Source organism: Condylura cristata, unplaced genomic scaffold (genome assembly GCF_000260355.1).
Source record: "Condylura cristata isolate star-nosed mole 26May11 unplaced genomic scaffold, ConCri1.0 scaffold00019, whole genome shotgun sequence".
Taxonomy (NCBI): Eukaryota; Metazoa; Chordata; class Mammalia; order Eulipotyphla; family Talpidae; genus Condylura; species Condylura cristata.
Window position 1 is genome coordinate 40,374,634 of NW_004567120.1, and position 11,853 is coordinate 40,386,486.

Below are 11,853 nucleotides of genomic sequence, written 5' to 3' on the forward strand. Positions count from 1 at the left end.
CTCATTTTGTGCCTTTTTCCATCTCAGCTGCAAGCCCCTTGGGCTTCCCATCACCAGATCACCCGTGTGCCATCACCATAGTCCAGTGCATTTCCCTCCCCCCGCTTTTTCTGAATTTTTTTAACTGAATACACTTGTCAAAACAAGGCTACCATAACAGGCTGTATCTACCGAGTGGCCCGCTGGAGGGCTGAGCTGGTCAAAGGGCCACAGACTCCCTCGAAAATTGCCACGTTCCAGCCAGCGGTGTGCAAGGAAGGGGCCCAGCTTTGCAGCCTGGCCTGCCGCCCCCACAGCAGGCCCTGCACCCTGGGATCACAGCTCCCCCCCGCTTCTGCCCCTCCACACTTCCACAGAGCCTGGGGGGCGCCAGGAAGACAGGTCAGGGGGGCAGGGCAGGCCGACACGCGCTGTGAGCGCAGCAGCTCGCATACCTGGCTCCATGAGTTCCGAGGCGGGAGCGAAAGGGTCGATGTAAGGGAAAAGCCTCTGGCCTGCCGCTGGCAGCGGGGCCGTCCTTCCAGGCACGTAGAACATCAGGGGCACGCGCGTGCTGACGTCAAAGTTGCTGTATTTGGCCCACTCTCCGTGTTCGCCTAGAGCCCACCCTGGTCAGAAACACAGCACATAATGACCAAACACGGTGCATGACGCGCAACTCGCTGGTCTCAGACGCCTTTTCGCGTCCAGTGTCCCAAGCTCGTCACCTGCAGGGAAAGCAGGCTTCCTCTCGAACTGCCACAAAAAGGGCGCTTTCCCTGAACACCCATCTTCAGAGGACAGGTGTTCTGAGAAAGGAAGCCTTCACAGGGAAAGTAAGTACCGAATTCCCAAACTAAAGGAACTGAGTTTGGCAGGGAGCTAGCCCCGTGCGGCCGTCTGGGAGCGCGCAGACCCAGCCCTCGTCATCACTGCCTGGCCCGGGCCCACCGAGCTCCTGCCGCCGCCCCACAGCTCGGGGTTTCGCTTTGGGAGCGTGGGCCGTGAAGTCTTGTCGCCCACATTAAAAAGCAAAAAAAGGCAGGGAGAGCTCGTCCGGCGTTTAAGACGCGCCGCGGACAAACCCCTCTGATGCTGGCAAGGGTCCCATCCTGGCTGCATCAAGACCACCCTGAACACTAATTTAAAATACACTTTGCCAAAGACAGAAAAATACTCTAAGTTGGAAATTCACAAATCTTTGTATGTTTGCACTCTTTTTTGACATAAAACATGTGAAAGACAGAAAGCACATAGAGCATTCTGTGTCACAAAATAACCAGAGCCACACAAACCTGCCATGGCGGGTTCGAAAGGCTTTCGGGGTTGGCTGTAGGAAGAGCCCCCGAGAAACGCTGCTGAAAGAGCGCGCAGCTGCACCGAGCACAGAAACCCTGCAAGTGGGTCCTGCTCCACGGGGCACAGTGGCCCGTGCTGGCCAGGAGACGGGGCACCGAGCAGAAGGGTCACCAGGGGGTGGCAGGTCGTCAGGGAAGCAACAGAAAACTGATGCGCCTCCATATATAATAAAGTAACACGCAGGATTGTCTACTTTGCGTGCAAAAAACAAAACGCACCCACAACGCAATGGACGCTGCCCTGGGCCGGGAGACGGGGCACTCGCCAGGCCACACTCGCCAGGCCGCGCCACGTGCATAGGCGGGCAGCTCCAGTCAGCCCTGGCCGCAGAGGCCACAGCACAGAGAGCTCAGCCCCCATCACAGGCTGTAGTCTTTGCCCCCAGTGGGCGCACGCTCGGACCTAACATCGACGTGGTGTGTGACAAGAACGAGGCATCGTCTCCCTGCTCCAGTGACACTGCACGTGGTCGTGCTTTGGGAGAGCCGCATTTGTGAGATACTCTTTGGAAAACTGAACAATCTGATTTACCTGAAAAAAACCTCAGGAGCAACTCAGGATGAGATGAGTAAGACTGATCAGGGAGGGGAGCCTGGGTCGGGAGCAGGCAAGGGGTGGTGTTTTATTCTCTACTTTTGAGCATGTTTAAAAATTTTCAAAGCGAAGCTAATAAAGATGTGTCCACTTTTGGGAAAGGGGGAGACCGCGCTGGGGGTGACTGGCAGTGACGAAGCCCCAGCTCTCGGCTGGGCGCTGGGGGAAGGCACACCCAGGTGAGGGCTGTGCTGGCAGCCCTCCACCCCTAGAAATGGCTAGAAGAGGGGTTGGAAGGGCCCCCCACAACTGGAAGCTGCTGCTGAGTTCACCAAGAGAAAAGACGTCACCTCGAGGTTTTCCCCACTGGCTCCCTGGACCCGGAGGCCTCGCCTCCAGGGGAGGGGTCCCAGGACGAACAGGGCCATCATAGTGACCCCCAAAGCCCCAACCCCACTGATCCCAGAAGAGAAGACCCTGTGTTTAAGAAGGCAGAAAAGCCCCGAGGCTGGTAGGGGTCCCCAGGCATTCCCCAGCACTCACCGTGATCTGAGGTGAGCACGACCATGGTGCCAGCAGCCAGCTGCAGGTCATCCAGGGCGCCTAAGAGGCGGCCGACCTGGGTATCCACGTAGGAAACTGACGCGAAGTAGCTCTGGCGGATCTTCCGCTGCAATCCAAAACAGTAATGATGGTGCCTGAGTTCAGTGGCTGGGGCAGCTCACCCCCAGCTCCCCGCGCCACCCTCGGCGGGCCACCCCCCCCATGCCCTCGACCGTCTTCTCCACCCAACCCCAGCGCGTGCTGCCTCCCCATGCCTGTGGTCACGAGCAACCCATACACCCCAAAACAAATGGGACACGTCCACAAGTCCCATTTGTTTTCAAGCAAATCGGTTTTTACTTTAGCAGAGACCTCGGCAGAAAGTGGCACAACTGTCCCCTCTCCGAGCAGGGTGAGCAGGTCTTTCCTGGCATGAGCCTGGGCCCAGCACAATGGGGCTCCGGCAGGGAGCCGCCCAGGCACCTGGCATGTCACTGCGCCGGGCACACGCTTGCTCAGTGAACAAACCAAGCCACGCCTGCATGGCGGCTCGGAGAGGTGCGCCGCAGGGGCAGGGCCAGTGCGGATTTGAGGGCGGGGAGACCAGTAGGGGAGGGGCAGGGAGGAGGAGCACTGCAAGGCCGCCAGGTGTGGCATTCAGCTGAGCCAGGCCCTCAAGGCAAAGCAGCAGCCACAACAGGCCACTGCTGGGATGGGGGGGCAAGGCTGGGCAAGGCCCTGCTGCTCTTCTGAGACCCCGGAAACCTGGAGCCCAGGCCTGAGCACACCCCCACAGGCATGCACAGGTGCAATTCCAGCTGTTGGTAAGGGAGGCTACCAATAGTGCCACTTACCAACTACTTGCTGGGCAGCATCTGACCCGCTGAACCCCCTACCAGGTAAGTGTGACCACTCCCATCTTGCACACGAGGACGCTGAGGCTCAGCAAAGTTCATTAAAGTATCTGGACACAGCTGGCAGGGGGCGCAGCCCGAGTGTACACCTACGCCAACCCTGTGCAGTCCCCTCCCTCAGGCCGAGCCCCAGCCTGGGTTTCTGCAACAGGAAGTGTGGCTATCAGCTGAGACCCGGTGGTCAAGGGCAGAGAGCTGATGGGCACTGGCAAGCTGCACAGCAGCTACAGAAGGCAGATTAGAGCCCCACAGCAGGCGGGGCTGGAGGCTAGTGTGAGCACGGGTCCCATCAGGACTCAAATCCAGAGCGCTAGGAAGCAACACGAGTGACCTGGGCATGAGCCAGCTGCCCCTCCCCGCCGCCTGGACCACAGAAGGAGCAGCGGCCTTGCGGGTTCTGAGGGCCGTCACGAAGGAGGGCAGCCCAATCACCCACTGCGCTTCATGCCAATGCGGGTGCACACGTTGAAGACACTGCCCTCACCCTCCCACTGTGGCCTGCCGGTCAGAACAGTCACATGATCAGCAGTGCAGGCTCTAGGTGGAATATTCCTGAAGGAGCATGAGCAGGGAGACAGTGGCTGTTAAATCAGCAGGACAATTCTTAATTCTGGGGCTGCTCCACCCCACATCATGGCCAGTGGGCACCAAACGTCTCAGCTGGATGGCACCTGCTTCGTGCCCGGCTCCATCTCTGCCAAGGCCCTGCTAGTTAAGCTGTGCCCTGAGCGGGATGGGAGCCTGTGGAGGTTCTGCCGCAGAGGGTGGACAAGGACCAGCAGAGGAGTATTCTGGGCTGGGCAAAAGCTGCCCCCAACCCTAACTGAGGAACTCACCTGGACAAAAGAGCATCCCCCACGAGTCACTGAGGGTCGCCCAGGCCTCTTCTCCCCACCCAGTGCCCACATGGAGCCAGGCATCACCACTTTGGGGACCCGCCACTCTGGAAGTGCAGACTCCACCTGGGCATGCCCCAACTTCCCCCAGGCCCCCTGCCCAGCACGTCAGCAGACACCTTGCACAGAGAAGGTTCTTAGTAAGAGAGGAAGGGCCGAGGGTGAGGCAGGGGTGCCCACCGAGAAAAGCAGCGCCGGCTTTAGCACACGAGGGGCGGGCACTTCGCGCAGGTATGTCTCCGTACCTGGAAGTCCTCGGGAACCGGACCATAGGGCACGCTGAGGTTTAACGCCTGGACGTCCTCCCGCTGCCTGATGTCCATCCAGGGATTGTAGGCCACGGGGGGGAGGCCGGCAGGGACCTGGGGATCAGGAGCCAAGGGGATACTCTCCAAGGGATACAGCTTCTGAAACTCCTGGGGAAGCACACAGAGCCACCACTCCGTTACTGGTGGTCAAGCCGCCAGGCTAGCGCTCACACCTCCTTTCCTCTGAGCGTCTGGGGCATTTCCGCAGACATGTGCCAGCACCTGACAGGCCTTGAGGCGCGCTCACAGAGACCAGTGGGACCGGATCCACGTGACCTCGGTCTGCTACAGATGCAGCAGTGCTGAAGCTCTTCCTACAGCCGAGCCCGCCGCCTCCCTGTCTGCACCTCCCTCCAAGAAAATGGGTGGAGGAGCTGTGGGTTCCAAAGGGACCCCTGCAGTGGGCCATTCCCAGGGAGACCCCCCAGAGCTCAGCACAGTCCTTGCAGCGGAAGTTGCTGGTGGTGGATGGGGACACCCCACATCATCAGCAAAGGGAAAAGGTGGGGTGGGGGCACCAGGCACCAGCTTCCAGCGTCGTCTCCCAGGGAAGTCCTAGAGAATGCCCTTCACTTCCACAGCACTGGGTGACACACTAACCCTGGCAGGGACTTTGAGCTCATTAAAACCGCAGAGCCCGGGGTTTGGGCGGGACATGCAGCCGAGGCACCTGCTGCCTGCACATTCCCTCGCCCCGATCCAGGCAGACACTGACAGTCGTGCAAACCGTGAGGCATCATGAGGCCCTCTCAGGCGTTCTGAGAGAGGGGGCAACACTCCTGAGATCCGGGGCCAGCCAAGGCCACCCCTGGAGGCAGGCCTTCCCAGGGCGCCTCCTCAGGCTGGCTGGCTCAGCTCTTCTCCGCCCAAGAGGCAAGAGAAGTGCACCTCCTCCAACAAGGGGTTGGCAGCTCCTGCCGGGAAAGCGGGCACCTCAGGGCCAGCCAAGCAGGCACGGCATGGCACAGCATGGCCTGCAGTCTCTAAGAGGGAGGCTGCTCGAGCCCAGGAGAAAAACACAACAGGGAAAAAGTCCACGAGCTGTCCAAAGGAAGAGTCGGCATGCTCTAGACGACAGCCCAAGAGCACAGGACCGGCGGTGGCGGCCGGCGGGGCGAGGCCCATGTTAAGGGGTCTGACCCATCGGCTCTGGGGTAAAGGTGAAGAGACCTTCTCACTGTGCCCCAGGGTCACAGCCCATGGCTACCTCTTGCACACCTGGCTGGCCGGCTCTACTGCTCCTCTGTGACGATGGCACCACCCCACCCAACATGAACTTGCTCGTGCAGTTCAAGAACAAGGAAAGCAACCCTCTGAGGAAGCAGAAAGTCAAGCGCTTCCCACAGGGTTTGGCACACCCAGAGCCAACCCTTCGCCTCACCTCTGACTGCCACCTGCACACGGCCGGGCACACTAGTTTGCCAGGCATCCCCGGTGACGGGGGAGAGGGTGGGGGGGTCAAGAAGTGGAAAGTGACCACTGCACGACACAACCCTTCCCTCAACAAAGGCCGCAGCTGTCAGGCTGCGCAGGTCTGCCCTCAGCAGGTCCTCACCTTCGGGTACCTGAAGGGTATGTGTGGCTTGTGGTACCCTACAGCCAGGAAGAAAGGCTCGGCCAACATCTTCATCTTTGCCAGCAGCTGTACGGCTCGCTTGGTGCTCTGTTTGTCAGGCAAGGTGCCCTCGGGCACCTCTGCCACATCCACGGGGCAGAGCAGGTTGGCATGGAGTTCTCCATCTGGTCCCCGACAAGTCTGTCAAAACGAGACATAAAGGTCAGCTTCTCAGGCACACGGGTCACAAGGCGGCCTGTACCCACGGCAGCAGCCTTGCGGCTCGGCCGTTCAGAGGCAGCGTGGCCGTGGCAGGCAGCTGCTTCCTCTCCGGGCACTTAGCTGCTGGCTGCCAGTTCTGAGGCCAGACCAGAACCCGTGAACGGAAACCTAAGGACATAATGATGAAAACAATGTCTCCAATTCAACAGTTCGTACAACAAATAATCCAATTTTTAAATTTTATTTTATATACTTTTACATTATTCTTCATTTTGTACATTTTCTCGTCTCAGTTGTAATCCCAGAAACTTCCCACCACCACTTCACCCCTGTGCTCCCTAATTTTAAAAACAGGCCAAGGACTTGAAGGAACGTTGCGGCACAGAAGACAGACAAATGGCCACCAAGCTCGCCCCACTGCTCAACACAGACGGGCAGCGCCACCGAGTCGATCCCACCGCCCAGCTATGGCTATCGTTTCGGAAAGTGGGAAAGGCACTAACTGTCTCACAGCTTCCTTTCTCTCCACGATGCCTTAACATGGAAAGACCCGCCGGAGCTGTCAGCACTTGGACGTGTCCATGAGGCCCAGGAGGACGGGCAGACGGACGGAAAGACCGGTGGACGAAAGGCACACGAGGGTCGGAAATGCCCTGCGAAGCTCGCCGTCCACCAGCTACCTCCTGAGTGCTGGACAGGAAACGCGGTGCTTACCTTGGCGTTTTCGTACTTCTCGGAGGAGGGATGGAAAGGTGGGATGGACCAGCTGTATGGGGAATCGTCGCTGTGGTTGGAAGAAATCCCTGCGGGGAGGAGAGGTCAGTAAGTGAGGCGTGATGTGCCTAAGGGCCCTCCCTGCCCAAGTTACACTCTGCAAACAACCCCGCGGCCTCAGTTCCCACACCCCAGGCCAGAGCTAGAGTACTCCCCACAGCAGCCAACCTTCAGCTTCCCCCCGAGGGCTGAGCCTGGAAGGGTTGCACAGCCCTGCAGGGCCAGGCCCAGGGCCGGGGCCGGGGCCTCACCCACCCACTGGAGGAAGCAGCGGAGGCATGGACACCGCTGTCAGCTAGGCGCCGGCCTGGTGCCAGCCAGGGGCCAGACAAGTGAGCAGCTGCAGAGCCGACAGCACAGCTGTGAAGACGGACAACACGTGAGAGCAAGAAGGGCAATGCCGGCCGTGCGCCTGCGGAGGAAATCCACGCCCGGCATTGGCTGGCTGCAGCTGCTCCCAATTCTCAGCCTCGCTGCAAGAGCCGTTAGGGACCGTCCGCCAAGATCACCCATCGGGACTGGAAGCTCTCCAAACTGTACCGAATCAACTACCCCATGTCCCGCTAGTCACATCACATCCTTGGACGTGACCACCGCAGCAGGCCCCTGGCGGCGCAGCTACCCAGACTGTGGACCCAATGGGCGGGTTTTGGCCCTAGGTCTGCAGTGACTACAGCTGTTCTGACGATGCTGCACCCAGAAGCTGACTAGGCCACAGGTCTCAGGAAAGTGAGGGAAGCGGGCCTCTCTGAGGCTCCTGCAGATTCTGCTGGCCGCATACAACATGAGAACGCGGCGGCCCGACCCTCAGAGGAAGTTAGTGTCAATACCTCCCAGCTAAAGCGGCTTTAGAAACAAGCTCCACCATCAGGTGGTTGTATGAATACATCAAGAGGGAAAAAAAGCAGCACCACTAAGGGGGACGGCCCCAGGCACAGAGCTGACTCGGGATCTGCTGAGGGCTTCTAGAAGCCACTGAGGCTGGCCAGAGACGTGAAGGGATGTGCTGCCCGAGGGCCATGAGAGGAGCAACAACAGGGGCTGTCACAGGCAGGGACAGCAAAGGCTGGGGCGCTGCTGGGGCCAGCAGGGCACCTGGCAGGCTCACCAGCACAGCGGGCAGAGCAGAGGCCTACAGGCCTGGACTTGAATCCTGGCTCTGCTCCCGCGGCACCCAGGCCACTGTGGCCTGCCACCTGACCTCAGCCTCAGTCCTTCTCAGGAAATGAGTTGGAGAAGCAGCCACAGAGCACACCCCTGGCGCTCAGTGGGGCCCCATCATCTCTGAATGGGCAACCCTGACAGAGCAGCCTCGGAAGCCATGCACTGTTCCCACAAGCAGCGCAGGCGAAATTTCTGTCTTCCAAAGGCTGGGCCCAAGGAACCTTCATGCAAAACCCAATTATGGGGAAGGAGGCGACCCCACTAGACCCTGGTGGCATCTCTCCCCTAGCGCTGACCCCCTCTTCAGTAGTTCCTTCTCTCTCCCTCCAGGCAAGGGGCGCCAAGACACAGCCCAGAGCTGTGAGAAGCTCCCTGGAGGTGGTGGCAGCTGCCCCACAGGGGTCTGCTCAGACTTACCTTCAAAATGACCCAACTTAGCTGACCCAATGTCACCCTCAGCGTGCCCCAGGCCTGGCTGCTGAGTCGCCAGTGTAACCGGTGAGCCCAGGGAGGCTGCTGAACCAGTCAAGTCCTCACTCCTGATGAGAAGCCCGACTGTCCCTACGGGGATCAAGTTTTCCTTCCTTCTCTGCTGTGCCTCTTTTTGGCTTGAGAAGCCTCGATCTTTACAGGCACTGCGACTACTCCTAACACGACTGGGTGGCAGAGGTGCTGGAAGCAAGGAAGAGGTTCACAAATGAGAAACCCCGAGTCTCTTCCGGTATCTGGGCCGTCTTGTCAAGCAGTTTCAAGTTTGAGGGTTCTTGGCTCACTTCTAAGTATTTCAAGAACTCTACAGATTCAAACATAATTCATGAAGCCTTTGAAATCGCCACAGATAATTTTGAATGTATTTTCTCTAAGGACTCAAATTCTTCCTTCCTGCAATACTCTACCGCTGATTAAACTCACGGCCTGGTTTCAATTCCTGAACCAGAGGGCACGGAGACTCCCCGGGAGCTGGGCAAGGGAGCTCTGACGCTCAAAGCGGATGAACCATCTGCCCAAGGTCAATCCAAGTAGCAGAGCTGGAGTGGAACCGAGGGGCCTGGACCCCTGCTCCTGGTGCTGGGCACGTGGGACCATGTGCGACAGCAAAGACCTGACCACAACTCGGGCAACAGTGGCAGTCTCCGGTCGGACTAGCGGGCTGTTGCTAGTGGACAGTGGCTACACAGAAAAGGTGAAATCCTACACACCGGGAATAGCCAATCAGAAAAAGAATATGCCCAGAAAGGTGGGGGGCGGGGCGCCCAACTACAGCTCCTGTGAGGGTGCTGCACTGGCCACGTGACTTCCATTCTTTATACTTTCCTCTTTTTGACTTCGTGTCAATCATGCAATTCCTCCCTAAGTTTAAAAAAATAAAAAAGTCGCGCGTCTGGCTGTGCCTCAGCCTTCTCACATTGGCAGCAAAAAGAGGTGCGTGCCAGGCAGGTGGCCATGCTGGAGGTCAGGATGGGCAGCCCGGGCAACCTACAGGCAACCTACAGGCCGGATGCCAGCTCGGGGCCTCTCTCTGGAGCCATCCTTGCCAAATTGCAGTGCTGGTGGGTGATCCTCGAATGTGCTGACTCAGCCCCCAGGGGGCGCTGGGGGGGGGGCTGACACACAGCCAGATGCTCCCCAAGAGTCCCGCCTCCTGGAGAGTGCCCTTCCTTCCACCTGAAGTGCGAAGGGACCCAAGAGCACCAGCACTCATCTCTGAGAGGGAGAAACTCCCAGGCACTGCTCGTGAGAACGGGAAGCCAGCAGAGAACGCACATTTTGCACCAAGGAGGCAGCCACTCGGGAGGGGCCCACCCAGCCCTAAGAGCCCTCTGTTAAGCAGCACCAGCCCCAGGAGGTGGACCCCACACCCGGGGTGAACCAAGACAAAACCCAGATTCAGGACAACAGGCAGTACCAGGGTGAAAGACTTTTCCAACTGACGCGGTCACGTAGCCATTCTCCTTGAAGTACTGGGGGATGGTGGAGAAGTTCCCAGCGTGCACCCTCCAGTAGGAATTGAAGTCATAGAGGCGGGTGGTATCAGGCCTCCTCCCGGTGAGGAAGGACACGCGGCTTGGGGCGCACACTGCCTGCTGCCAGGGAGCAGAAGCAGAGGTAAGTGTCCTCAGAGGACAGCGAGGCGGAGCTAGTGGTAACCAAGCAACCACTGGAGTCCTTGGCAAACAGCTTGGCAGCTGAGTCATGCAGATCTCGGAGTCAAATAAGGATGGGGGCCTCACCCACACACCATAAGTAAGGCTTCTGGGGCACAGGAAGGGAGGGCGGGAGGAAACAGTCCCGCAAAGCAGCGGGAGATGATGGCTGCTGCATGATGGCATCTCACAGGCAAACAGAACAGGCAGTGGGGGGGGGGAGGAGCTCCCTGAGGGTCTGGGGAGGGGAGACACCATGGCCAGCTGGCTGGCACTCTCTTCAGGTGCATTCTGCAGGTGCCATCCTTCTCACTCCATAACATTCCCTCTTTGGGGAAGAGAGGTGTGCAGGGCCGACCCAAGCACACCCTCCACCCACCCAAGGAAGAGGGCACTTTTGCAGGCATACAGTTCCTTTGCTGGGAAAAAAGCCCGGTTCTCAACTGCCCTTTGCAGGCTATGCGTCCCTCTAAGCAAGATGCCAGGCAAGGAAGAGGGGCACCTTTGCAGGCATACACTTCCTTTGCTGGGAAAAAAAGCACGGTTTCCAGCTGCCCTTTGCAGGCTATGCATCCCTCTAAGCAAGAAGCCAGGCACAAGCAGACCCTGTAACAATAGCTTAAGGGATGCCCCGCCCTGCCCCACCCTCAGTGCCCAAGGCACATACCACATCACAGGGCCCCACACCTACCTGGGCAAAGGCATTGTGGAAAAGGAGGCTGTGGGAGGCCAGCTGGTCAATGTTTGGGGACCTCACGAGCTGGTCCCCATAACAGCCCAAGGAAGGGCGCAGGTCGTCCACGATGATGAGGAGGACATTCAGAGCATCTGCACAGGAGAGTGGGGGCTTCAGCCAGAGCACCGGCCCTGCTACTGAGCCCCGCCCTCCTGAGTTCTGGGGTCTGATAGGCCCAGGCCTGGCCCCTGCACCATGACAGACCCACCAGCCCAGCCTGGGGGGGGGGGTGGCCTGGACTGTGCCCCTGGGTGGAGGCGCACAGAGGAATGGTCCTGGGAGGCAGGGTGTCAAGGGAGGCAGGCCAGGGTGTCAAGCCAGGATGGGAGAGGGAGGCAGGAAGAAGAGGGAGAGAGAGGGAAGGAGGGGGGTGGGAAGGGCAGCCGCGGGGAGGGAGAGACAGGGCGGAGAGAAGCAATTTAGGGACAAAGGGGAGGTGTGTAAGGCGGCAGGGAAGGAAGAGCGGCGGGCAGGAAAGAGGGTGGGTGGGGAGAGATGGAGGGGAGGGAGCCAGGCGGCGCGGGAGGGCGGGAGCGCGGCGACGGTGCGGGCCGGGAACAAGGAAAGAATGGAGGCAGGCGCGGACGTGGGCGGCACCTGCGGTCCGGTTGCCCTGCGTCGCCGACTCGCGGGAGGCGTAGATGGAGCCCAGAACCACCCCGAACCAGAGGAGGCCCTGGCCCGGCAGTGGCATTTCTCCCCCCGCGCGGCCGCGCCGGGGCCAC

General features: G+C 59.5%; 1 protein-coding gene across 1 annotated transcript in view; it reads right to left on the bottom strand.

Annotated features, from left to right (window-relative positions):
* The window catches only part of IDS (iduronate 2-sulfatase), a 17,691-nt gene extending 5,844 nt beyond the window's left edge, over window positions 1-11,847 (bottom strand). The window contains exons 1-8 of the mRNA XM_004685968.2: window positions 11,726-11,847; window positions 11,084-11,220; window positions 10,155-10,332; window positions 7,025-7,113; window positions 6,089-6,289; window positions 4,471-4,641; window positions 2,416-2,542; window positions 435-608 (exon numbers count right to left, since the gene is read on the bottom strand). Of these exons, the coding sequence (XP_004686025.1) occupies window positions 435-608; window positions 2,416-2,542; window positions 4,471-4,641; window positions 6,089-6,289; window positions 7,025-7,113; window positions 10,155-10,332; window positions 11,084-11,220; window positions 11,726-11,822 (1,174 nt within the window). The 5' untranslated portion in view covers window positions 11,823-11,847. The remainder of the gene's footprint in view (window positions 1-434; window positions 609-2,415; window positions 2,543-4,470; window positions 4,642-6,088; window positions 6,290-7,024; window positions 7,114-10,154; window positions 10,333-11,083; window positions 11,221-11,725) is intronic.
* Window positions 11,848-11,853: the final 6 nt, after the last annotated feature.